At 40.5% G+C, this 27,751-nt stretch overlaps 1 protein-coding gene across 4 annotated transcripts; it reads right to left on the bottom strand.

Annotated features, from left to right (window-relative positions):
• Nucleotides 1-1,936: 1,936 nt before the first annotated feature.
• POPDC3 (popeye domain containing 3) lies at nt 1,937-23,330 on the bottom strand. 4 transcript variants are annotated; one of them, XM_042253363.1, is made up of 5 exons: nt 22,873-23,033; nt 22,481-22,501; nt 4,433-5,161; nt 3,398-3,506; nt 1,937-2,407 (listed from the first exon to the last, which is right to left on the bottom strand). In XM_042253363.1, the coding sequence occupies exons 3-5, from the start codon at nt 4,915-4,917 to the stop codon at nt 2,126-2,128; spliced, it is 876 nt and encodes a 291-aa protein (XP_042109297.1). In that variant the 5' UTR covers nt 4,918-5,161; nt 22,481-22,501; nt 22,873-23,033; the 3' UTR covers nt 1,937-2,125. The 4 variants fall into 4 exon arrangements, with proteins under 4 accessions (XP_042109297.1, XP_042109298.1, XP_004011289.1 ...); XM_042253364.2 differs by lacking the exons at nt 22,481-22,501; nt 22,873-23,033 and adding an exon at nt 23,267-23,330; XM_004011240.5 differs by lacking the exon at nt 22,481-22,501.
• Nucleotides 23,331-27,751: the final 4,421 nt, after the last annotated feature.

Genomic DNA, 27,751 nt, shown 5'->3' with positions numbered 1-27,751 from the left:
AAGTCCCCAGACCTTTTCTTCTTCTGAACCTATGTTCACTCCCTTGACCATCTCATCTAGTCCCATGGTTTTAAATATCATCTACATGTGAACAAACAAACAAACAAACAAACAACTAATCCCTGGTAGCTCAGATGGTAAAAATCTGCCTGCAGTGCAAGAGACTCTGGTTCAATCCCTGGGTCTGGAAGATCCCCTGGAGAAGGAAATGGCAACCCACCCCCGTATTCTTGCCTAGAGAATTCCCTGGACAGACCATAAGGTCACAAGGAGTCAGGCACGACTGAGTGATTAACACACACATGTGAAATACTCCCAGATCTTTATCTCCAGCCCAGACCTTTCTCTGGAACTCTAGACTCCTCCAGCTATCTCTTCTACTTCAGTCTAATAAGCATCTCCCACTGAACCCTGATCTCCCCTTCCAAGACCAGTCCTGTCTCCTCCAGCCTATTCTCAGAAGACTGACCAAGGTGATTCTATTAAAATGTAGGGCAGATCACATCACTCTTCTATTTAAAGCTCTCCGGTGACTTCTGGTCATTCTCAGAATAAAAGTTCTTGCCAGGAGTTAATTAGGCCCCACGATTGGCCTCTGTGCCCTCTCCCTTGCATTCCTTTGGCTCTAGCCACGCTAGCCTCCTAGCTCCTCCTGCTCTTGCCTAAAGACCTCACGTGCTCTCCTTCGGCCCAGACTGCTGTTTCCCCAAATAGCCGCATGCATCATTTGTTTGCCTCCTTCAGGTCTTTGTTCAAACATCACCTTTCTCTCTCGGGCCTTCCTTGACTCCTGTTAAAATTGCAGTGCCCCGTCCCAGCCACCTTCTCTGGTTTATCTTTCTCTACAGTACTATTTCTTTCTGTCTCTAGGTGTTTCTGATTTATTTTCTGTCTCCTTCACCTCCAGAATGTGAGCTCTGTGAGTGATAGGATCTCTGTTACCTGAAATATTCCTAGTGTCCAGGTCAGCACCTGGAGCAACAGTGTGTTAGTTGCTCAGTCGTGTCCTGTCTCTTTGCGATACCATGGATTGTTGCCCTCTAGGCTCTCCTGTCCATTTTCCAGGCAAGAATACTGGAGTGGGCTGCCATTCCCTTCTCTAGGGATCTTCCCAATCCAGGGATCAAACCTGGGTCTGCTGCACTGAAGGCAGATTCTTTACCATCTGAGCTACCAGGGAAGTCCACAGTAGGTACTCAGTATACACTTGCTAGCTGTAGGATGATCTCTCTACCAAAGAACACGGCTTGCATGTGAGCTCCAGAAAACCAATTTTCCAGATAGGGATCAGATCCGTCTCTTTACAGAGCTGAAGGAATGGCTAGAAGGTTGACCACCTGCCTGCCCTGGTGGTGGGTAAAGCTTTCAGTAGGAGTCCCTCACCATCCAGTCAGACCACACCTCTTGCCCTTAGGACTGAACATGTAAAGCTGAGATCCTGTGCTACATTTTTTACTATTGATTCACAAGTATTATTTTTACTCAATAATTAGTATGTAGCTTTTCATGAAATGCTGTTTAAAATATGTTAGTCATGATTAAGCTGATAAATTATTTGTAGTAATAAAATAGTCTTTAAGATTGGCATACTATCATCTCAAGAGATGCAAACATTTCTTCCACTTTCTACTCATGTTAAATAACTTCACACTTAAATAATTGCTGCCTACCCCACAGTAACACATGTTGCTTCATCAGAGGTTGTAGCAAAATTCTGGCAGCACTGATGTGGAAGTAGCTACCCACTCTCCTGCTGAGAGTAGTTGCTGGCTGCTTCTTGAGAAGTGGCACCTAACTCAGTAGGGCACAGCAGCAGATTCCCCTAAATCTGAGGACATACTTGAGAATGCAAAATTTCACTCTCCCAGTTCTGGTACAGAAGAGGACAAAATTGCCCACAGTTTATTCACCCCCCTCTATATATTCCAATGAGAAATACAGAAAAAAAATTGTAAAATTTATTCACAATGTACAAGTTAAGATGAATAAAACAGCTGGCAAAGGCATCTTGCCTCTGAGTTGGATTTATAAAAATATTAGTGAGCTCAATTTGCTGTATTTTGCTATTTCATTTGGGGAATGATGAAGAGAGTCTTTTATAATTATAAAACTTGAGACTTCGATGTCACTTATCACAATATCGTCTGGAATTCTGAAAATGTTCTGTTAGGGATGACTTGGACATTTCAGGACTTGACATTTGAAGGAAGTTGGGTAACCGAATATCATAATGGTATCTTTTTCCTATGTATACCCTGTCATTCAAGGCATAGAGTTTATCTGCAATGTCACTGCCAATTAAAACTGAAAATAGGCGGGAGATATAACGATGCTGAGCCAAGAGCAAGTATAATTTCTTTCTCCTCCAAGACACATATCGGCAATCAGTTTCTGCTGTGAGGGTTACCTAAAAAAAATAAGACCACACATAAACAGAGATTAGGAAGCAAGAAATGTCCTGCTCTTTTTTTTGGCCCCAAACTTTAAATGAATTTCTCATGCTGATTTTAATGTTAAAACCCACAATATATCGTAAAACATAAAGTACAAAATTTATTACTATGTATGTTATTTATAACATGAATAATCACAGTGTTATGCCCATCTCCAGTTCATATGTTTCTAAATTTAGATATCTATATTTTGCATTTTATTGAAGTGAGAGCTATTTGACATTAAAAAATAATAAAGTTGGCTAATGTTGGGGAAATATTTACATGTCTATCCTGAAGACTGTGGACATTTAACCTTAATTCATTTTCTGCAGTACTGAATATACTTCACCTAATCTACATATGTGTATGATTCTCTCTATATAAAACACACATGTATACACACATGTATTTGTATGTATTAAGCAGAGGAAAACGAATGCCATAAGAGAACCTACCGCAAGCATTATCTTTCAATACTACCAGATATGGCAGCATAGTAATGACATTTTGTTTAGCATTTTGTTGCTAGAAAACAACTGAAATTCATCACATTTTGAATTTTAAAAGTCACTTATTTTGTCATAAGGACAGATTTTCATTCTTGATGTTTTTCTAAACTGTGACAGGTGGCAGTGTTTAGTTTAGAGTCAAATATCAATTAATTATATTTTAATTCCCATGTACTCAGTTAAGCAAAGGAAAATTTAAGAGTATTTATCACAGACTTCTTTCTGTCCTATGGGATACCCAATCTTCTCCTTGTTGCTGGACCTATACAGTGACATTAATCAGTAAGACTCAAGCAGAATGGGGAAGACATGCAAGCTACCAAGTACATTCCAAAGTATAAATTACTCCTATGTCATCTGCTGCTCTGTTTGCTTGTTTGCCTGTTTTTAAACAAGCAGCGTATATCTGGTTGAAAGAGGCAGTTTTCACGCTGTGGTCTAGTTATCCCTTACCTGAAAAGTGCCTTCCTCTGTGGGTTTCAGTGAGTCCCATTCCGGAGAATCCAGGAACTGGAAGGGGAAAATGTAATGCAGAAATTCGCCATCAACTGTCACTCTGATCCTACCCAGACACAAAGGACATCAGTCAGGAGGGAAGGAGAAAGAACTAAATTGGTGACGAGGGCAGGGAGCAGTATTTGTGATCTCTGATGATTCTTTTGGCTTTTAAAATCTTGAAGGGCAAAATATTAAATTTATACATTATAATAAGTGACAAAAATCTCCTGTAAAATTTATGTACTGCTGTTCCTCCCATAGTTAGGATTCTGGAACAGTGGGTGAAATTCATCAGAAAATTCATCAAACTGTACATTGATATGTGCCCATTTAGGTGTGTATAATATATTATAATTACAAGTTTCAATGCACTCAGTCAGATTTTAAATTAAGTAGAACTCTGAAGAACATAAAGATGTACCAATGGAAATATCTCTATAAACTAAATATTTAACCTTTTAAAAAACCTGAATAATCACATTCCTATTTCTCCCTCAAACTTTTTTTCAAATTTTATATATAGTACACTTCCCCTTTGAGCAAGTGGGCATTTGCTAGAAATTACTGAAAAAAAAATGATCATTATAAAATTTAAATGGTCTCTATTACTTAAAAGAATGCCCTAATAGAATGTTTCAAATACTTTGTATGCTAAATAACTATAAGTATTCTATTCATTCAAACTGGCATCATCTTTTTCTTGACTCTAAGTGATTAGTTTGGAAACAAATAGCATATCCAGACAAACCAATTCCTACCTTTGATTTCTACAAAGAATATTACAACTAAATTATATCCTGCTTCAAGTAAATGGTACCATGTATTCTAAATGCCTATGTAAATTACTCATGTGTCAAGGGTTTTCTCATGCCTGAGAGTACTAAATACTGCTGAGGACTATGCTACACTGAGGTAGGAAAATGCAGCGAAAAGGAACAAAAGCTAGTAAGTAATAAAGTGGAAAGACACACAAGTGCCAAGAGTACAAACCTTCCTGAGACAAGCAGGGAGAGTTTGTCAATGGAGGTTTTTCCCTGCATGGCATAACAGTGCTCCTTTTCCAGAGTCACCACTTCTGAGCTCATAGCAATAGTTCTGAAGTCAGGCAAAGAGGTCCCCAGAGGCTGGAAGAGGGAGCTGTACAACAGCTGAAATTCTCGGGCAAAAGTTATGCTGTGAACTTGATAGGCAATGTGAACAAACCGTATGAAGCAGATGACAAACAATATAAAATTCCAGGAAAATATGTCAGCTGCACAGACATCTACCCAGGCCCAGATAGCAGAACAGAGAAAACCCAATCCCAGCAAACTGAAGACGTAAAGGAGCCCGAAGAACCCGCTGCCACCCATGAAACCTACTACAAATAAAATACTGGCTAGATGATAGATGGCTCCTTCAGCCTCCTGCTTCCAGACGGTGCAGACAGGGTGTTCATCGATTAGGTTCTTCCATAGACTTGAATTTCCTTCCATGGCTGGTGTACTGTATCCACTTTTCAGTCGATATTAAATAATATCAAAGCAAATAATTAAGTCCTTTGCTTTTCCATCATCAGAGTTGAGTCTTCACAAAACCAGAGAAAGCCCGGACATTGGAGCTGGGGTGATTACGGGTTTGGTGTATGTGGATCTTGAAAAACTAAGAATCCCATGCTAGCATCCTTAAATTCATCTGGGCTTCTGATTTAGTTCTAGCTGACAAATATGTTGTTGTTGCCTATGTAAGAAAGAAAAACAGGATTCTAATTAAACAGAATTGAGAAATGTATTTAATGAATCACCAGCATTTTACTTATTCAAGTTGACATCCTACTTTCTATGAAGTTAAAATATATTCAGCACAAATACATTTACATTTCTAGGATAGAAAAAAATGCATATTTTCAAGTCAGGCTTAATTATAAATAATTTACAGAAATTTTAGTATTTGTTACAATTAGCTAATTATGTATTTTTCGACAAAGCTAAGTGCTATAATCAGCTGGTTTCTATAACAGTAATTCAGTGTACCTCAGAATCTTTCATAATAGTGACTAAAGATGCAGATTTATAGACTGTCTCTGGATATACTGAGTCAGAAATCTCTATGGGTGGGGCCTCAGTGTTGGTATTTTGAACAAGCTCCCCACGTGATTCTGATGCATCAGTTTACATCTTCCAGGGCCCGCCCTTTTAGAGATGTTGTTTGACAATATGTTATTCACTCTTTACACATGAAGAATTTGAGGCTCAGAGAGACTAATTTATCCTAGGCCACACGGTGGTTGATGGCAGAGCAGAACTTCAGCACTTAAGCCTGCATGCCAGATCCAATCGTGTGGTCTCTCACGAGAGAGATTTTAAAATGGTCACTGTAAGGAGCCCTAATCAATCAATGTAAGAAACACACCATTAGGAGTCAGGCTTTAAGAGCACATGGTAGACTGTGAAAATGTTTAATTAGATCAAAATTACTTGAGAAATAGAAATTCAGTTCTCTTTTACTGTATTAGAGGCTCTTTCAGGCTAAAGGTTGCATGTATATAACTAAATAAGTAATATTAAAGTTCCTGCTACTTACACATTTATTTGCCAGATGGTCAAAAACGTGAGCGACTAGTTCCTCTGCACATATATTCTCTACCCTTTCAGCCATATGGTAAAAATGCTAATACGTGATCTCATTCAGGAGAGATTCAACCATGATGACAGAGCCGTAGGATAGATATCATTTATCACCAAGTTTCTTAACAATCAATGGTTTCAGTATGAAGCATTCATTGGATTGATGTTTTTGAAACCAAGATAACATTCAAGAACCTTGAACTTGTGTGCTATATTGTTTTTATTTTGAGATAGATTTTTTTTCCAGAACACCTGGTAATAAAATATCAAATAACATAGATCTAGTCTCATAGAAAAAAAGTACCTACAGAGGTGAAAAAAACTTAGCTGAAATAAAAAAAGGAACAGCATTTCACTACCAACAGAGCTAGAGATGAAAATAAAGAAGCTGCTACTGCTCAAGTTCCTGGTTTTTCATCCTGGATAGTGATTCTCTTCTCAGCAAGGAATGACTTTAAGAACATCACCAGGTGAATCATTAAAACAAGAAAAAATAACACAGACCTATAACTTACAACTGTATTATTTCTACTTATGCTGCTTTCAAATACAAACATTCTGCATCCCTCTAATTATCACTCCACCCATCCCTCTGCGAGGGATGAGACTCAAGGCCGACTGACACTCTGAACATGTTTCCTTTCTCTTCTTTAAACAAAACCCAAAGTTATATATCACTGCATATTCACAACAAAGAAACATTTTTAAAAAATACAGTGAGTAGTTGAGAAGTGTGACATGCAGACCACAAGTGTCAGTCTCCCTGCTGTTTTACTTTAAAAACTCAAGTATTTTAAGTTAATTCCTCAAGATGCCAAGCAGATAGCCACAAAAGCAATATTAAAAAGCACTACCAGTGGAGCTCTGAACTTGGATTTGAACTTCCCGGAAACTTAAAATCCTCAACAAATTGCTAAAATGATGCTAATGTGAAACGTTTGTGGTAATTCAGAAGGGAGTTTATTGGAAACTTACCCCTTAAACTCTTGACTTGGGGAATAATATACTGGGCCCCCTGCATTCCTGGTGTGTGACCCATTATAATTATATGAGGAACTGTGTTTCTGGCCCTTTCCAGTCAGCTTCTGTTTCAATAAGCTGCTACCAAACCACCTTCCTACCCTTGATCCTGTATCACTCAACAAAGAGTGCTGACTTGCCCTGATTAGATTACTCCACACCCAGGCTTTCTCCACTTGGTGTGTTTTTATTCAGTTACCAAAACAGATGTACTTTATTAGAAGAACTGACAGGGGCAGGTGACGAGCCCGAGTGTCCCTCTGCCATGTGCCAGCAGCCCTGTATGAATGCTGAACACGACTCATCAACCAGCTGCCTATGTCAAAGGCCTGTAAGCCTCAAGTCATGTTTTGGGGTAAATAAATGCTGGAATGTCAAAGGAGCACAATGGATTTCTTACGTAGTTGATCTTCCCTGCAAAAGAAGTTAACACATGGGGATACAAATGATGGAGACAAAGTGCAAATAAACAAAATATTTCCAAGTTTTCCCTTTTTTACTCTTTACATTGTCAGAGCCTGAGTTCAAAGGAATAAAGAAATGTAAAGGCAGACACAAGGATGCTCAACTAAATGTGATATAAATTGGGTGGCACAGTGATGAAGATTAACCTGAAATGGCAGTTATGGGTTCAGAACGTGTACATTTATTATCTCACAGAATCACACTTACTGCTATGAGCGAGGCAGTATCTAAACCATCATGCTTAGCTTATAAATGAGAAAGGTGGAGACCAAAGCAGGTTAAGTAACTTGCTTCAGGTAAAAGTCACAGTAAGTCACAAAGCTGTAAGTTCAAGTCCTCTTCTGCTCAGCTTCACGCTCTCCCCAGCAGGCAGTGTGTCTTTCAAGGCTGCAGATCTGATTTAATGTGTTGGGAGACCCGCTGAATATTCTGCCAGGATGGTTTGCCAGGAAAATAATAATCCTAACAGTGGATATTTGAGACAGGCTATATCTGCTTGTCCAGTTCAGTCCATAATGCTAAGAATACTACTGGGGACATAGACATAGAAAGCCACTCATGAAATAATCTGCTGTATTACTGTTCAACACTGACTCATTTCCTCTTCTTGATTCCAAAATTATTAAGGGGTAAAGACAAATGTTTTTGTATTTCAGACCCTTGGCACTCAGGGAATGTGGATTGAACACACTGATACAGAGGAACAAGTCCTCTCTGCCTTTTCCATCCTCACTCTATCTAGGTCAACAGATGTTCTAACATCTTCTGTCGCCTAGGGGAACAGAAATGGAGGATTTCTTGACTGAGGGATTATTTAAGATGTCCGGCACAACTCCAAATTCATAGGAGAATCCTTCTGTCTTCTTACAATGTTCAGTTCCTTAAGAGCAGCTGAATTCCTGATTTCATTAAAACAACTCTGGTAGCTTGTGGTATTATGTTGTGGTTGCTAGGCAACCTAGAAGATCAAAATTCTGTCAATATTATCCTTATCAATTGGAATCATATCCCAACTTTTGTATGTGTTACATATGGAGAAGATTGTTTTCTCTACTTAAACCTTTAAGTATGTATACTTACTCAGCAACTATGTACCAGACATTTAAAAAATTATTTAATCTGCACAACCCCACGAGGAAGGTACTATTATCTCCATCCTACAGATAAGAAAATTGAAACTCAGAGAAGACAAGTAAATAAATTGTACAAGGTCACCACACTGTTCAGTATTGGAACTAAGATTCCATCCAGGTCTGTCTGACTCTGAAACTCACTGTCTAAACCATATCATTCTGCTTCCACAGTACCAGGATTTAGAAAATGTAGACTTTAGTTTCCTCCTTGCTACTTAGATGAACTTAGACGTATTTATTCATCAGTAAAGCAGAGGTAATGCCACCTATTGCATCTACTTTAAAGGTACTAGAACATTCAAATGAGAAAATCTATCTTAAAAATTCTTAGCATATTTCTTTTAACTTTTTAGTCTTTTGGGAGCACTTATCTTGTTATTTTTTAATTTTTATTGGAGTATAGTTGTTTTACAATGTCGTATTAGTGTCTTCTGTACAGCAAAGTGAATCAGCTATGTTGTTGTTCAGTTGCCCAGTCATGTCCAACTCTTTGTGACCCCATGGACTGCAGCACACCAGGCCTTCCTGTCCCTCACCATCTCCTGAAGCTTGCCCAAGTTATGTGCATTGCATTGGTGATGCCATCCAATCATCTCATCCTCTGACGCCCTCTTCTCCTTCTGCCCTCAGTTTTTCCCAGTATCAGGAAGAGGAATCAGCTATATGTATACATACCACCCCTCTTTTTCTGGATTTCCTTCCCATTTAGATCATCATAGAGCACTGGGTAGAGTTCCTGGGTACAATAGGCTCTCATTAGTGATTTATTTTATACACAGCAGGGTATACATGTCAATCCCAATCTCCCAGTTCATTGCACCCCCTCCCTCCCTTGGTGGCTATACATTTGTTATCTGCATCTGTATCTCTATTTCTGCTTTGTAACTACAGATTCCACATATATGTGTTAATAGTTTTTCTCATTCTGACTGACTTCACTCTGTAGGACAGTCTCTAGGCCCATCCATGTATCTGCAAATGACCCAGTTTCCTTCCTTTTTATGGCTGAATAGTATTCCATTGTATATACGTACCACATCTTTATCCATTCCTCTATTGATGGACATTTAGGTTGTTTCCATATCCTGGCTATTGTAAATAGTGCTACAATGAACACTGGGGTGCATGTTTCTTTGAATTTAAGTTTTCTCTGGGTATATTCCCAGTAGTGGAATTGTTGGATCACATGGAAGTTCTCTTTTTAGTTTTTAAGTAACCTCCATACTATTCTCCATAGTGGTTCTACCAGTTTATTAATACATTTTTATCAACAGTACAAGAACATTCCCTTTTCTCTATACCCTCTTCAGCATTCATGTATTGTTTATTATTGTGATGCTGGCCATTTGGACAGATGTGAATTGATATTTCATTGTAGTTTTGATTTGCTTTTCTCTGATAATTAATGATATTGAGCATCTTTTTATGTGCTTGTTGGCCATCTGTATGGCCAGCTCATCTTTGAAGAAATGTCTCTTTAGGTCTTCTGCCCATTTTTTGATTCGTTTTTTTTTTTTAATATATATGGAGCAGATTTTTAAATAACAGAAATGGCATTGCTGTACTTGTTGCTTATTTGCTACAGAGCTGAGCCATTTGAAGATATAGATTTTAAAAGCTTTCTTCAGAGGATTTCAATAGAAAACAAACCATCCTTATGTTGTAAATTCTAAACTTACTTATTTCTGCAGGAGTGATCTGTCTTATTCTTCCCTATGTTGTGTCCTGACCACCTACGGCTGGTAGGTATCGACCCAGAACTAGCCTATCCTTGAGTAAAGAAGCCAGTCTCTGGAAGCCAATAACAATCGGAATCACCCAAGGACCTGTTAAAATGCCCCTTCCCTGGCCCCACCCCAGATTAACTGAGCCAGGGAGGGACCCAGACAGATGCATTTCTAATAGGCTCTCAGTTGATTTTTTTTTTTAACTTTTGATTTTGTATTGGGGTATAGCTGATTAACAATGTTTTGATAGTTTCAGATGAACAGCAAAGGGAACTCAGCCATACATATCCATTCAGTTTGAGAGCCATCATTTCATCTTGTTCCTGAAGGATTCCTGGATTGTCCTTGCTTAATGAGCCCCGGCTTTGTCCATTTGGCTGCCAGCTGGGTGTCCTTCCAGGCTGGTTACTCCATGTGATGTCCTCTGATCCTTAATTGTCTGTCCACAGCTGTAGTGCCAGTGTTGGGTCTACCATCCTTCTGTCTGGTCTGTCCAGTTGGTATTACTGCTTAAGAGAAGGGTGCCAGTCTTAGCCATGTCCCTAAACAGCATGTGTTAATTTATTTATTGGCTGTGCTGAGCTTTCTCTAGCTGTGGCCTGCGGGCTTCTTGTTGTGGTGGCTTCTCTTGCTGTGGAGCTCGGGCTGTAGATGTGCGGTCCTAGTAGTTGTGGCGTACAAACTTAGTTGTCCTGCGGCATGTGGGATCCTCCCAGACCAGGGATCGAACATGTGTCCCCGGCACTGGCAGGCGGATTCTTAACCACCGTAACATCAAGGAAGTCCCACAGCGTGAGATTTTAATCTTCCCAGACCTGTTTCCTCATTGATAAAATAAAAGATTCGGACAAATAATGTGCAGCTCCTTTCAGCTCTAAAATAACACCACTCTCTATGATATGGAATTCAAAGTTATTCCTAGCCCAGGTCAAAATATAGACCAGAGGGGCAGAACTGAATTATGACTGCGCACCTTCACACCAGGTTTGTGACTGGAGCCCTGCTCTGGAAATTGTTTAATTATTTATGGACTGTAGGGGGACCATTTTTTTCACAGACTTCCCATTGATTTTGTTGTGCAACCAGGGCTAAGAACTTTTAGGGGGATGGGGTAAGAGACACTAGAACAATCTATAGAGTAAAGGATCTGGATTTTAATCCTTGTTTTTCAGGGGCTGGAAAGGCACATCTTCTCTTGTGTTGCTCACTCCCATGCTTGCTCAGGTCAGGAGGCATTTTCTTCCTCCCACTCGCCTCTGAGGGGCTCAAGGTTTGTGCATGTTCTGCATCAGCCTTTCCTTACCATGGTGGCTGAAGTGCACTTTCTAGGCTCTGAATTTTTGTGGCCTTTACTCTCTGTCTACATGGCTTCCACTGTATATTATATCCATGGTGGCTGAAGTGCACTTTCTAGGCTCTGAATTTTTGTGGCCTTTACTCTCTGTCTACATGGCTTCCACTGTATATTATATTGAACATAATATATATTTTCCGTTTAATTTTTTTAAGTATGTATTTATTTGGCTGTGCCGGGTCTTAGTTGTGGCATGCGGGATCTTTTTTAGTTGAGGCATGTAAAATCTTTAGTTGCAGCATGTGGGTAATTCCCTGACCAGGGATCAAACCCAGGTCCCCTGCATCAGGAGCTCAGTGTCTTAACCACTAGACCAGTAGGGAAGCCTCTGTTTTCCTTTTTAAAGCATCATAATTTGTTTATTCTTTCAGTTGGGGGTACATATTTAAGTAATATTTTAAAGAATCTAATGTAGATAGTGTATATACTTTAAATATTGGCTTTATTAATTGGTTTTATATATGTATATAATATAAATAGTGTTCAGGTAGAAAAACAATGTTTAGAATATAGTTTTGGAACAAGCAGGTTAATAGCCAGGAAGCCCAAGTGAGATATGACAGATACCTGAATCAGTGGGTTAGGTGTTAGACAAAGAAAGAAAGAAAAGCATATATTATATTAACCATGAAGAAGAAAATGAAAGGAAGACATGTCTCTACTGAGACAGAAGAACAGAGAAGGGATAAAGACACTTTGGAGTTATAAGAGATCCTGAAGCTGGGAAAGAAATCAGAGGAAGTTGCGGGGCAGGGGACTTGCTTTGAGTCATGTTTAACCTGATGCACCTGGTCTAGCAATAGAGTTCACAGCAGAAGGTGCAAGATGGAGGCATATTTAACAGTTGTCCTAAGTGACACAGGACAACACTGAATAAGGATTGGAGCTGATGAGATTATCTAGAAAGTGAGTACAAAGAGAAATGAGAGCTGAAGTTAAATGCCCATGACCAGAAGCCTTAGAATTCTAGGGTTATGCTGGCCACTGCAGGAGCCATCAGCCACCCGTGACCATGAGCCCCTGAAATGTGACTGGCCTGAAGTAAGGTGCGTTGTCCTCAATGGATTTCAGAGACAGTACAAAGATAAGGAGTATGTCATTAATGATTTCTTTATTGGTTACGTGTTGAAATGATAATGTTTTGGAAATACTGGGTTAAATTAAACATATTCTTAAAGTTAATTTCACCCATTTCATTGCTACTAGAGAATTTTAAATTATGTATATGGTTGCATTATATTTCTCTTGGACAGTGCTAGTCTAGAGCCTCTCAAGCAACAGGAAAGAAGAAATTAATTTCATCATGCCAAGACTTGGCATGATGCTGTGCAAACAGCGCATATGTATAGTGTATAACTGTATAAATATGGAAGGATTATCTAAGATTAAGAGCAGAGAGTTGATGTAAATGTAAATGATTTTGGCTACAGTGTTCACATGCTATAGTCAGTCAGATGTTATCCAAGGCATCGATGTGTCACCATCTGGCTTCTGCCTATAGAGATGGCCAACCCACTAAGCTCTTGGCTCCTTTATTCTGCCAAGGAAGGTGGCACTTTTTTCTTTTGCCTTAGGAGAATCCTACCTTCTTAAGCAATTATATTACATGGTCTCATTTTCTCGTTTCATCTTCTGATGTTACCCCATGTAATACATTGGAAATCTCAGGTAGACAGTCTCATAAATTTTATGCTGGAGATTGGATTGTGGCCTTCTAGATTCCAGAAGATCCACACCAGCCTTGAGGGGGCGGTTCACATAATACCTAAGTCTCTTCATGCACCAGTAGGCTCCCAGGCTGGAATATGCCTTTGACTTTTTATACCAGTGAAAGCTTGGCTTCACTTCAGACTCGAGGAAATTAGAGAACCTGCCCACAAGCTATGCCAGGCTTCTCTGATTCTCTTGTCTCAGCTAAAGCCACATTTGATTATCTCTGGCCATGTTTGGTTTCTCACTTTATCACGTATGGCGGTAGGGAGAATTCTAAGATTCCTACCCTGCTCGTACACAGGTCCTGTAACCCCATTTCCTTGAGTCTTCCCATTGAATGGCATTCCCATGTGAATGGCATGGCATAGAGGGTACCTTAATTAGGTAACATGTTCTGGCCAATGGGGCTGGAATAGTCATGTCTGTGATTAGCCATGTAAGACTCCACTGTAGGACTGGAAATTCCCAGGGCCACTTATTCTGTCTTGTTTTCCAGACATGATTAAAGACCTGTTATCATTTGATTTTCCTAATAGAAATCTCACAAGGATTGTCTTCTTCTCCATAGACCTGTATTCCAAGTCCATCGTAAAATGTAGTTAAGCAACCTAGACTTTAGATATCTCATCTGTAAAATGGGGAGATAAATTTGCCTACTTCAAGAAGTTGTGAGGATTAAGTGACATAGCATTTTAGGGCTCTTCGACATGTGCCTGGCACATAGTAAGTGTTCAGTAAATATTAGGTGCTGATGGTAACAGCGTTGGTAGTACTACTAGTAGCAATAGCATATGAGGATTAAGATGGCACATAGTTCATTAATTCCCATTGCTCGACTCATCCAAATTTGGTGGAGTCACAATTAATGAAAAGCCTCAGTTGAATATTCATAACTGTGTATATTTATTTTCTATTGCTTTGTAACAAATTACCTGGCGAGCTTAAGTCATGTGTGACTCTTTTACGACCCCATGGACGGTAGGCTCCCAGGCTCCTCTGTCCATGGGATTCCCCAGGCAAGAATACTGGAGTGGGTTGCCACTTTCTTCTCCAGGGGATCTTCCCCACCCAGGGATCAAACCTGCATCTCCCACATTAGCAGGCGAATTCTTTACCTCTGAGCCACCAGGGAAGCCCATATGTCATTCATATACCAATCTCCAAAATTCCTGGAATACCATGTTTCCTTGGTTGACTTTTAGCTGGGTCAGTTCTTTGTAAAACTGAGCCATACATGTATGGCAAATATTTGATGTTTCAAACACATCCAGAGAATAATACTTAAAAAAAAAAAAAGAGCCCATAGAAACTTGAAACAGATAGCTATGTAATTCGAATTGTGACTCCACCCAATTTAGATGAGTTGAGCAGTGGGAATTAATGAAGTATGTGCCATCTTAATCCTCATATGCTATTGCTACTAGTAGTACTACCAACGCTGTTACCATCAGCACCTAATATTTACCGAACACTTACTATGTGCCAGGCACATGTCGAAGAGCCCTAAAATGCTGTCACTTAATCCTCACAACTTCTTGAAGTAGGCAAATTTACCTCCCCATTTCACAGATGAAATATCTAAAGTCTAGGTTGCTTAAGGATCCAATATTGATAGAGCGCAGACTCACTCTCAGGCAGGCAGACGCCAAGGCTCTGCTGTCTTAACCCTCATGACTTAACTGCTTCACGTACAGTTTGAATCTAAATATCTGGACTTACTGGAGCAAATCACAGCATTCTTGTTTTCTCACTTCAGTCCTAGATTCAGTGACTTTAAATGTTTTCTTAAGACATTACAAATTTTCAGGTGGGAGGATGAAATAGGTGAGTGAGGTTGAGAGGTACAAACTTCCAGTTACAAAACAAATGAGTCGTGTCTAAAATGTACAGTCTGGGGAATATAGTTGACAATTATATATTTTTTTTTAAAAATTGGAGGATAATTGCTTTATAATGTTGTGTTGGTTTCTGCTGTCCAGCAATGTGAATTAGCCATAAGTATACATATATCACCCCCCTCCTGAGTCTCCCTCCTAACTCCTCCATCCCACCCCTCTAGGTCATCACACAACACCGAGCTGTGCTACACAGAACACCTGTGCTACACAGAACACCTGTGCTACACAGAACACCTGTGCTACGCAGCAGCGTCTCACTAGCTATCTGTTTTATACATGGTAGTGTATATATGTCAGTATTACTCTCTAAATTCATACCCCCTTCTCCTTCCCTCACTATGTCCAGCAAGTCTGTTCTCTATGGTTGCATCTCTATTCCTGGCCTGCAAATAGGTCCCTCAGCACCATTTTTCTAGATTCCATATATATGCGCTACTATATGGTATTCATCTTCCTCTTTCTGACTTACTTCTAGGCTCTAGGTTTGTCTGCCTCACAAGAACTGACTCAAATGCATTTCTTTTTATGGCTAAGAAATATTCCATTGTATATATGCACCACTAACTTCTTTATCCATCCATCTCCTGATGGACATCTAGGTTGCTTCCATGTCCTGGCTATTGTAAATAGTGCTGCAGTGAACACTGGGATACACGTGTCTTTTCAAATTATGGTTTTCTCAGGGTATATGCCCAGTAGTTGGATTGCTGAGTCATATGGTAGTTTTATTCCTGGTTTTCTTTTAAGGAATCTCCATAGTGGCTGTATTAACAACTTATTAATACATTCCCATCAAAAGTGCAAGAGGGTTCCCTTTCCTTCCCACCCTCTCTAATATTTCAGTTCAGTTCAGTTCAGTCGCTCAGTCGTGTCTGACTCTGCGACCCCATGAATTGCTGCATGCCAGGCCTCCCTGTTCATCACCATCTCCCGGAGTTCACTCAGACTCACGTCCATCGAGTCCGTGATGCCATCCAGCCATCTCATCCTCGGTCGTCTCTTTCTCCTCCTGCCCCCAATCCCTCCCAGCATCAGAGGTTTTTCCAATGAGTCAACTCTTCTCATGAGGTGCCCAAAGTACTGGAGTTTCAGCTTTAGCATCAGTCCTTCCAAAGAAATCCCAGGGCTGATCTCCTTCAGAATGGACTGGTTGGATCTCCTTGCAGTTCAAGGGACTCTCAAGAGTCTTCCCCAACACCACAGTTCAAATGCATCAATTCTTTGGCACTCAGCCTTCTTCACAGTCCAACTCTCACATCCATACATGACCACTGGAAAAACCATAGCCTTGACTAGACATTTATTGCTTATAAATTTTTGATGATGGCAGTTCTGACTGGCGTGAGGTGATATACCTCACTGTAGTTTTGATTTGCATTTGTCTAATAATGAGTGATGTGGAGCGTCTTTTCATGTGTTTGTTGGCCATCTGTATGTCTTCTTTGGAGAAATATCTGTTTAGATCTTCTGCCAATTTTTTATTGGGTTATTTGTTTTTCTGATATTGAGCTGCATGAGCTGGTTGTATATTTTGGAGATTAATCCTTTGTCTGTTTTTTCATTTGCTATTGTTTTCTCCCATTCTAAGGGTTGTCTTTTCATGTTGTTTATAGTTTCCTTTGCTGTGCAAAAACTTGTAAGTAGGTCCCATTTGTTTATCTTTGTTTTTATTTTCATTAATTTAGGAGGTGGGTCAAAGAAGATCTGTGCCAAAGAGTGTTCTGCCTATGTATCCCTCTAAGAGCTTTATAGTTTCTGGGCCTTATATTTAGGTCTTTAGTCCATTTTGAATTTATTTTTGTATATGGTGTTAGGAAGTATTCTAATTTTATTCTTTTACATGCAGCTGCCCAGTTTTCCAGGCACCACTTATTGAAGAGGCTGTCTTTTCTTTATTGTATACTCTTGCCTCCTTTGTCAAAGATAAGATGCCCATAGGTGCATGAGGCTATCTCTGTGCTTTCTATCTTGTTCCATTGATATATACTTTTGTTTTTGTGCCAGTATCATATTGTCTTGATTACTGTTCAGTTCAGTTCAGTAGCTCAGTCGTGTCCGACTCTTTGAGACCCCATGAATTGCAGCACGCCAGGCCTCCCTGTCCATCACCAACTCCTGGAGTTCACTCAAACTCACGTTCATCGAGTCAGGGATGCCATCCAGCCATCGCATCCTCTGTCGTCCCCTTCTCCTCCTGCCCCCAATCCCTCCCAGCATCAGAGTCTTTTCCAATGAGTCAACTCTTCACATGAGGTGGCCAGAGTATTGGAGTTTCAGCTTTAGCATCATTCCTTCCAAAGAAGTTTTACTGTATTTCAGTCTATGCTTCCAAAGTATAGACTGAAATCAGGAAGGTTGATTCCTCCAGCTTTGTTTTTCTTTCTCAAGATTGCTTTAGTTATCAGGGGTCTTTTGTGTTTCCATACAAAGACAATTATATAATATTAATCTTTGTATGTTGACAGATGGTAACCAGGCTTATCATGGTGGTCATTTTGAGATATATAGAAATATCAACTCACTATGTTGTATACCAGGAACTAACATAGTGTCATAGGTCAATTATATTTCAAAAATTAAAACACTCACAGAAAAAAAAGTCAAATTTGTGGTTATCAGAGGCAGGAGTTGGGGGAAGGTGGTCAAAAGGCAGAAACTCCCGGTTATATGGTAAATAAGTACTAAGGATATAATGTACAACATGATAAATATAGTTAACACTGCTGTATGTTATATATGTGAAAGTTTCTAAGAAAAATCCTAAGTGCTCTTATCACAAGGAAAAAGTATTTTTGCTGTTTCTCTAATTTTGTATCCATATGGGATGATAGACTTTTACTAAACTTAATGTGGTAATAATCATTTTATGATGGAAGTTAGACTATTACGCAGCACATCTTAAAGCCATACAGTGTTGTATGTCAACTATATTTCAGTAAAACTGGAAGAGAAAAAAGCAATTACAATTTTTGGAGCAACAGAAGGACAGGAGGTTGAGTCAGTTAGTGCCCTATGATTCTTAATGTGAAGAAACAGCTATAAACCTCTCCTTCATAGGCTTATCATTTATCTGCTTTAAACAAACAATCCCTATACTCTGCTTCAAGTTCTTCTAACTTCTCCATGTTCTGGAAATGGCTAAGGGCACAAGCAGGAAGCCATTCCCTTTCGGTCAGCTGCAGTCATGTCATGCAGTGAGTTCACCAGTGATTCCTGATGAAAGATGCAAGAGAAGCTGGAATCACAGATGCATGAAACAGTCTTTCCTTGCTATGAATCCAAGGAAGGCACCTTCACTTAGTTCTCCTCCAGGTGTCCTGCAAACAGCAGATGAACTCACTTTTTCTATGTTTACTTCATGTTCCTTCCTGGAAAACACACCTAATAAGTTCATGTGTGCTAGCTAATTGGCTGTAATCTTTCCTTTGTCATTTTTTTGAGCTTAATGAGCAGGTGGATCACACACCAGGGTCAGCAATGTTTGAAACCACCAAACCAGCCACTCCTGGCACTAATAGGACCATTTCTGCAAGGAATTCCATTTCCTTTTGAGTGTTTTATAGAGACAGGAGCTTTCTCTTTGTGAGAAAAGTTGTTCACTGGTTCTCCATCCAGACAGCCAACAGTCTTTCCACTTTTTTTATTTCTTTCAGCCTCATTGTTATTGACTTTGAAGTACTTGAGCTTATTCCAGCTGTAGACGTTGCTTTTATTTTTGTGTACTTCCTGTCATGATCGTCAGTGTGGATTATTCCCTCATTCCTGCTGCTCAGGAAATACTGCATATTCTCTTGATTCTTTCAAAATATTTGATTATCTCAAGCTTCTCTTCAGTGTTTAAGCTGTCCTTTTGCATGCACTATTTGACATTTTTGAATCAAGATGCTTAAATATTCTTGGGATATTAAATGAGTGTTTTTCTATAGAAAAATGCATAATTGCAAAAGAATAACAAAACACAATCTTGCAGGATATCGCTCAGTGAACCAACGTAGCTGGTAATGTTTGAGGTCTGTGTGTGTTATATTTTGTGTTATATTCCTATAGGGCTTGGTTAGCTGGTTGCAGTTTAATGTGTTTACCTGGTGTTTCTAACTGAGTAAATCATTAAATAAGTTAGTACAAAATTTGTATCATGCTTAAATTGTTACTTACATTACATTGCATTGGAATGATGCTGGTTTTCAAAATAAGCATTATAGCATAATTGACTGTATCATCAACTTTCAAATAGCCAAGAACACATTAATAATTAACATATGTAGGAATTCAACAAATCCCTGCCCTCATGGAGCTTGCATTTTAGTGATATTAAAATATTGACACCATTTAAGCCCAGTTTCAAATTATGAGTTCTAAAATAATCTAAAAATACATTTTATATGCAAATAAGCTACTTAAACCTCATTTAAAGTCAGTTGTTTCATACTGAATTTTTAAATAAATGCTATATTTTAAAAGACAAACTAAAGTCTTAAAAATCAAAATGCAAGCAAGTTGTTTCTTAGAAATTCAAGACCAAAAGCAACAAACAAACCCTAAAATGTTGTATGTGTCACAGGAGTAGCATATTACATATTAATATGCCTATATTCTTCTATTTGTATAAATGCAAGGGCATATGGAGTGATTTTTCACTTAATGCTAAGAAAGGTTATTCCTGGATGGCAGGACACTACTTTTTTCTTTGCATATACCTATATTGTTTGCTTCCTTTATAATAATCTTATAAAACTAAAAGGTGATTTTATGTTTATTTGAAAAATTTTAAATACAAAGATATCAGAGAAGAAATATCCATGAACCCAATAACCAAAATTATAAAATATCAACACTGTCATATTTTTGGATCTTTTTAAAATAAAAAAAGATTCCACAAAAAATTAAAGATCACCATGGACTACCCTCTAGTGCCGTTCCTCACCCATCAACTCCCTCTGTAAAGTTGCATTTCTTTCCTGTCCATATAGAATAATTTTTAAAATTCCAATTAAAACTGTTAGGCTAGACTAGAAATGTATCTTATGAGTTTTTCAGCTTTATGCTTAATCTTCTTCTGATGAATAATTTTAAATATATTCCAAAATAGAGAAGATAATGTATGATAACCCCCCTATATACCCATTACCTAGATTCAGCACTCATCAAGGTTTTGCCACATGGAATTTTTGAAATCAAAAGCAGAAAACTGTAACCTACTGTTCATCCTACAATTTGTTCAGTCAATAAACAACGACCTACTAAGGAAGACAGGGAGAACTGAGATTAGCTATGGTCTCACTATGTGCCGCGCACTGGGTCTTGTCTACTCTGACCCACTGAGGAGTCACAACAACTCTGCCACCCAAATAGTATCATTAGCATTCTTCAGAGTGGAAAATGAGACTTGGAAAGATGAAAGTTCTTCCACAGGCCCAGCTGCTTGCTCTTCTTTCTAGACCGTAAATCCCTCCTCCCCCACCAATTTCAGTATGTGTGAGAGAGTCACTAGAGGTTATTCTGTTGAAAAATACAAAATGAGAAGGTCTCACTTTGTAGCTGTGTGAATTGATCTCTCAATTCTCTGGGCTGGAGGAGGGTCCAGCATTGTTATGGGAGTTTTAAGTCAGCAACTTTTTGTTATTATTTAATTTATAAAATAATCTGTTGTAACTTTCACTTTAAGATATTTTCCTCTAACTACTTAGATAAAAGACAGGAATGTTTTCTCTTTTCCTTTAAAAAAAAAATCTCATTAATGATTCAATACACTTTTATAAATTCTTACTTGTTCTCTATAGCTAATAATCCCAGCTGACCAACACCCATAATTACAGAAACCAATTTCAGTTGCAGTTTGCCAGCTTGCAAATATATCACATTTTCCAAAGCAGTTTTGAAACTTCTTGCTTGTCATGTCACTTACGTGTTGTTATGCTCATATGCTGCAGCAAATGCTTCATAACCATTCTTGATCTTTCATGGGGACTGTTCAGAAAGCAGACATGAATGCTCCAGTGTATCAACCCTATTAGTCAGTCTTGTGATAAGAAGCATGGGATTTGGGTTTCCCCTGACACATATTTATTTAATAGCATAGACTGTCATCATTTAGAAGCCCAGGATGCACAATGATTCAGCTATTTTGAGAAACTGATGAGATTAAAGAAACTCAATTATCAAATGTCTCCCAGCTTATATGTATAAAATTTTGGTAGAACAGATAACATCTTATTCTAGATTTCTCTTAATATTTGTATCCCAAACTCTTCGAAAGGCAAACCCAGTCTCCCAGAGAAGGAAAGAACCTTAAAGATCACGTGGGATCAGACAGTCCTCTTCATTTGGCAAATGTGGAAAGAGATCCAATATTTATTTTGCTTATATTTTGTTTCAGGTAGTTCTTGTTTGATTTTCAGTTGCCACAAAGAACAGTGCCAAGTTCCTGTATTGTCACACCAGGGAGTTGTTTGTGCAACAGTCCCTGGTATTAAAAATAACGGAAAAGAAAATAGCCACTAAACTTTAGCATGAACAGAAAGACAGCAGTAAATTTTTTAAGGCTGCCATAAAACTCAACTGCAACGTGCAAGCTTGCAAACTGAAAATACCTAACCACAAGAATTGGAGTAAAAAGTCAGGAAAGAAGGTTGTCACATTCTAGAAGTTCAGTAAATCAAATTAGGTTATGTTCAAAAGTGGGTTTCTAATTCTGCTTTCCCACTTATTTACATATAGAACTTTTTCACTTTTTGCAAAATGCCTCCTGACTAAAAATTTTTTCGTGTGTGTGCCATAGCCATATTACTGTATTTGATTCGGTGCCTTTAATCTTTTCTTAAAATACAGACCCTCAAAATACATATCTCTGTAACCGACCTTGGCGAGGAGGTAGTTTAGTGATTTTCAAATGTCTTTTTCTTTCCTTCCCCTCCCCTTGCCCAGGGGGATTCCCCAAATAGAGTAAACAGGTCAGCGTGACCTTGGATGAGGCTGCTTTCTGGGTCCCGAACTCAAAGGGAAAACCCTGCCCTACTCAGACCTTTTGCCCAGGGAAGCTTCTCGCCTCTGCCCGACTTCCCCAAGGCCAACCGAGCGCTGTTAGGGCCCCCTGAAGCAGCTTTTCTCCCTCTAAAATCCTACCTTTTGGGGGTTTCCAGGGTGCTGCCCGGGGCAAGAGTGGGTCCAACAGCACATGTGGGAAGAAGATTCACCTCTGTGGGCGGAGGACCCGAGCGCCTAGGGCCGGTGCGCCGACCCCAGCGGGCCAGCCTCCAGCGGCACCCGCGCGGACCCCCGGACTCGCCGCTGGCCGGAGCGGGGCCAGAGCGGGAGGCAGGTGGCAGCGCCGCGCAAGCAGGGGCACAGGCAGCGAAGCTTGGGCGCTGCTAGGGGGTCTGCAGGTCGCGATCCCCTTCCAGGAGCGGGGCCAGGACAGAGAACCGCACCCGGCAAGCGGCCCCAGTGCCGCAAGGTGTGAGGGTGCAGACGGCGGCGGAAGGGTGGCGGCCGAGGCGCCCCGGCTCCCTCCTTACCTGGCCTTTGCCGGCCTCACGCAGAGCTCCGGCCTCGCGCCCTTAGAAGTTTCCCAGCCGAGTGCATCGGGCCCCCCCGACCGGCGCGAAGTCTCTGGTGCCCGGCTCACGCGCTCCTGGCCACCCCGCGCCGGTGTCCGCCCTGCGCCCAGGCGCTCAGTGACCGCAGCCCGGTTCCGGAGCGGCGCGGTGGCGCAGGCGGGGGCCGGGCACGGGCGCGCGCCCCGGGGACCGCGGGGAGGGCGGGGTGGCGGCGGCAGGAACGGCGCTGGGCCCCGGTAGCCCCAGCCTCCAGGAAGTCGTCGGACTGCTGATCAACCTAGCGATTGAGCGACGGAACAAAGTTTGCAAAGATGGGTCACAAGTGAACGCAGCTTACAGCTGTAAAACGAACCTCGTGTACGCTATATGCCAGGCAGAGGACCATGGGGTTCACTCCTTGGATGCGAAGCAAGTGTACTTCTGCCCTCTCTCTACCCCAGCCCCACTGTAAACAAAATGAGATCAGTGACTGGAATGGGCATGGGAATATTTGGGTAGAGAGGGCAGAGAACAGTTAATATCTTGTTTCAAATCAATGAATGTCTCCAAGGCAAATGGATGAAGAGCATGGACAATCATAGAAGGAAAAAAAAAATTAAATACAGATAATCCCCCCCCCAAAAAGTTCAAGTTAGTAATGAGCCCTAATGCGTACAACTTAAGGCAGAAATCAAATGCGTTTTTCCCCTCCCATGAAGTTAGTGAAGCTTTCTTTGGTTTTGGTGATCAAACTCTGGTGGTTGGTGAGGGAACAGGGAAACACAACCTACTTGAGGATTTGCATCTCCTCCCTTCTCAGCATTCACTCATGTTCTGTAAGTGTTCTGGTTACAGTGATTCCAGGAACATTTACTGAGTAATCAATGGCTCTTTTGGTCCCTAGCTGCTGCTGCTGCTAAGTCACCTCAGTCGTGTCCAACTCCGTGCGACCCCGTAGACGGCAGCCCACCAGGCTCCCCTGTCCCTGGGATTCTCCAGGCAAGAACACTGGAGTGGGTTGCCATTTCCTTCTCCAATGCATGAAAGTGAAAAGTGAAAGTGAAGTCTCTCAGTCGTGGCCCACCCGCAGCCACCCCATGGACTGCAGCCCACCAGGCTCCTCCATCCATGGGATTTTCCAGGCAAGAGTATTGGAGTAGGGTGCCATTGCCTTCTCCATTGGTCCTAGAATAGCCATTAAAGTAATATAAATGGTAAAAATTAACCTCTTTTAATGGATACTAGCACTAGGGGGCAAAAAGTACCCATATTCCTATACCCTATATGGGGCTAGAAACCACATGTGTTCCAGGCCTTTGCTGTTATGCTTCATTCTAGGGATTTACTCAGAAATGTTGGAAATCCAGTGTAAATTGGATATGGCTGGGGAAGTAAGAAGGTCATGAGGTTTAACATCAGATGTATTTGAAACTGCTAAGTGGCATTTCAGGAGGTTCCAAAGAGGTGCAGGCCTTTATGTCTCAGCACAAAAAGAATTCATCAATAGGCAAAGTGATAGATAAGAAGTGATAGGATGCTTGTGAGGCTTATCAGTGGGCAGGTGAGACGGTGGTGCCACACTGAGAGCTTAGTGGGCTACAGTTTTATAAAACAGTAAAAATAGGTAAGGGGGAAAGACAGCCTTCTCCCTGTTCTTAAGAAGGCATCATGCTTTCATCATTAGCTCCTCCCCCAGGTTAGGCAAGGAAGTCTTTTTGTCCCTGTATGGTCAAGCTAGGACTGTCCTGGCAGTAATGGAAAAATTATTTCAAGTCTCAGTACAATGGGCGTCTTTCACTTTGAAATGTCACCTTTCCATAAATTGTTGTTCTTATATGTGCAGAAGCATGTTCTATGGATCATCTACTTGCTGAGCTCACTGGGCAGGATGTGGGCCTCATGCCACCACTGTTTTTTTGCTATGTCTCCTGCTTCTTTTCCATGGTTTTGTTGCTAAGCAAGCCTGCTTGGTTTTGTGGTTAAGTCATCCTGCTTCCCTGAGTAATCATTACTACAGGGGGCACCCATATTTATTTCTACTTACTCTGGTGTGGTTAACTATTTAATCACCTACTTTGTCTATTTACTCTGTCCCTATCATATTCTGGCTTTAGATTTTACTTCTTATTTAGTATTGTATGTTATATTCTTTAAGGATTATATTCATGGTCATTTTTAACTTAAAAATTCCAAAGCAGCAAAAGCTATGATTGTTCAAAAGATTGTAAGGTGGCTGACTCCTGGCGTTCACACCTTTTGGGACCCCTCCCCCCCCTCCTTGAGTGCGTCTGGGACCTGTGACTTGCTTGTAAAACAATAAATATAGCACAGGTGGTGGATGTCACTCTTGTGACTACATTACATTACACAAGACTTGGTCTTGCTAGCCAACTCTCTCTAGAGACCATCTGATCTGGCTTGATGAAGTAAATAGCCATGCTGGGAAAGTCCTCTAGTCAAGGAATTGTAGGTGACCTCTAGGAGCAGCCTCCAGCCAGAAAGAAGCCAGTGCCCTGGGGTACTACAAGCACAGGGAAATGAATTCTGGCAGACATCTAAGTGACCTTGGAAATGTTCTTCCCCACTCAATCCTCCTGATGAGAATGCAGACCAGAGCACACCTTAATTTTGAGTTTGTAAAACCCAAAACCCTAAGCAGAGGACCCAGCTAAGCCTTGGCTGGACTCCTGACCCACCAAAAATGTGAGATAATAATTGTGAGTTATTTCAAGTCATTAAGTTTTTAGTAACTAATATAGCTTGTTTGTGTGGTTCAGTTATTTAACATATTAGTAATAGAATACAGTTTCTTCTTTGATAAACTTTGTGTTAAATATTGCTGTCCTGTTGTATTCTAATTTTTTTTCTTTCTTACTCCTTCATATATGTCTCTACCTTGATTTTCATTGCAAAGTCATGAGACAAAAGCTCTAATGAACTTCAATGAGGTATCATAGCATACCAGTCAGAATGGCTAATTATCAAAAAATCTATAAACAATAAAGATGCTTTTTTATTGCTAGAGAGGATGTGGAGAAAAGGGAACCATCTTGCACTGTGGTGGGAATGTAAACTGATACAGCCACTATGGAGATTCCTTAAAAAACTAGGAATATAAACTACCATATGACCCAGCAATCCCACTACTCAGCATATACTTGAGAAAACCACAATTCAAAAAGACACATCTTCACTGCAGCACTGTTTACAATAGCCAGGACATGGACGCAAGGTAGATGTCCATCAACAGATGAATGGATAAAGAAGTTGCGGGGTGCAGTTGCTCAGGCGTGTCCAACTCTTGGCAACCCTATGGACTGTAGCCTATCAGGCTCTTCTGTCCATGGGATTTTCCCAGCAAGAATACTGGAGTGGGTAGCCATTTCCTACTCCAGGAGATCTTCCCCACTCAGAGACTGAACCTTTATCTCTTGCATCTCCTGTGTTGGGAGGCAGGTTCTTGACCTCTAGTGCCACCTGGGAAATGTATACACGTGTATGTATACATAGATACAATGGAATGTTGCTCAGCCATAAAAAGGAATGGATTTGAGTCAGTTGTATTAAGGTGATTTAACCTACAGCCTGTTACACAGAGTGAAGTAAGTCAGAGAGAAACAAATATCATATATTAATGCAACTACATGCAATTTAGAAAAATGGTACTGATGAACCTGTCTGCAGGGAAGGAATGGAGATGCAGACATTGAGAACAGACTTGTGGACACAGCAGGGAAAGGAGAGGATGAGATGAATTGAGAAAGCAGCATTGACATATATACACTATCATGTATAAAACAGATAGCTGGTGGGAAGCTGATACAATACAGGGAGCCCAGCCTGGCACTCTGTGATGACCTAGAGAGGTGGGATGAGGGGGTGGAAGGGAGGCTCAAGAGGGAGGAGGTATATATATATACACATAGAGAGAGAGAGAGCTATGACTGGCTCATGTTGTTGTACAGCAGAAGCCAACACAATATTGTAAAGCAATTATCCTCCAATTAAAAAAAAACAATTCAAGGGAAAAGAAAAGAAGTGGTGCCCCATGCATCAGCCCTAGGTCTAGGGCTTTCTGAGACTTCCACCTGCTTACCTGCTTCAAAGATTGTGTGTCTAAGGTCCACAGTCTTGTTGAAGTGAAGTGAAGTCGCTCATTTGTGTCCGACTCTTTGCGACCCCATGAACTGTGGCCTACCAGGCTTCTCTGTCAGTGGGATTCTCCAGGCAAGAATACTGGAGTGGGTTGCCATTTCCTTCTCCAGGCAGGGGATCTTCCCAACCCAGGGATCGAACCCAGGTCTCCTACATTGGAGGCAGATGCTTTAACCTCTGAGCCTCAACCATCTATTATTAACCAGTATTATTCATGAAATGTTAGGTCCATGAATCAAGGCAAATTGGAAGTGGTCAAACAGGAGATGGCAAGAGTAAACATCAACATTTTAGGAATCAGCGAAGTAAAATGGACTGGAACGGGTGAATTTAACTTACATGACCATTATATCTACTACTGTGGGCAAAAACTCCTTAGAAGAAATGGAGTAGCCATCATGGTCAACAAAAGAGTCCAAAATGCAGTGGTACTTGGATGCAATCTCAAAAACAACTGAATGATCTCTGTTGATTCCAAGACAAACCATTCAATATCACAGAAATCCAAATCTATGCCCGGACCAGTAATGCTGAAAAAGCTGAACAGTTCTATGAAGACCTACAAGACCTTCTAGAACTAACACCCCAAAAAGATGTCCTTTTCATCATAGGGGACTGGAATGCAAAAATAGAAAGTCAAGAGATACCTAGAGTAACAGGCACAGTTGGCCTTGGAGTACAAAATGAAGCAGGTCAAAGGCTA

Source organism: Ovis aries, chromosome 8, assembly GCF_016772045.2.
Source record: "Ovis aries strain OAR_USU_Benz2616 breed Rambouillet chromosome 8, ARS-UI_Ramb_v3.0, whole genome shotgun sequence".
Classification (NCBI taxonomy): domain Eukaryota; kingdom Metazoa; phylum Chordata; class Mammalia; order Artiodactyla; family Bovidae; genus Ovis; species Ovis aries.
This window is presented reverse-complemented; position numbering and strand designations above follow the sequence as displayed.

Excerpts from the sequence above, each read along its gene's own strand:
- POPDC3 (XM_042253364.2), bottom strand. The coding sequence starts at position 4,917 with ATGGAAGGAAATTCAAGTCTATGGAAGAACCTAATCGATGAACACCCT. Across the intron at positions 3,507-4,432 it reads TCCCTGCTTGTCTCAGGAAG|GATCAGAGTGACAGTTGATG; the intron begins GTTTGTACTCTT and ends GTGTCTGGGTAG. Across the intron at positions 2,408-3,397 it reads CAGAGGAAGGCACTTTTCAG|GTAACCCTCACAGCAGAAAC; the intron begins GTAAGGGATAAC and ends TATTTTTTTTAG.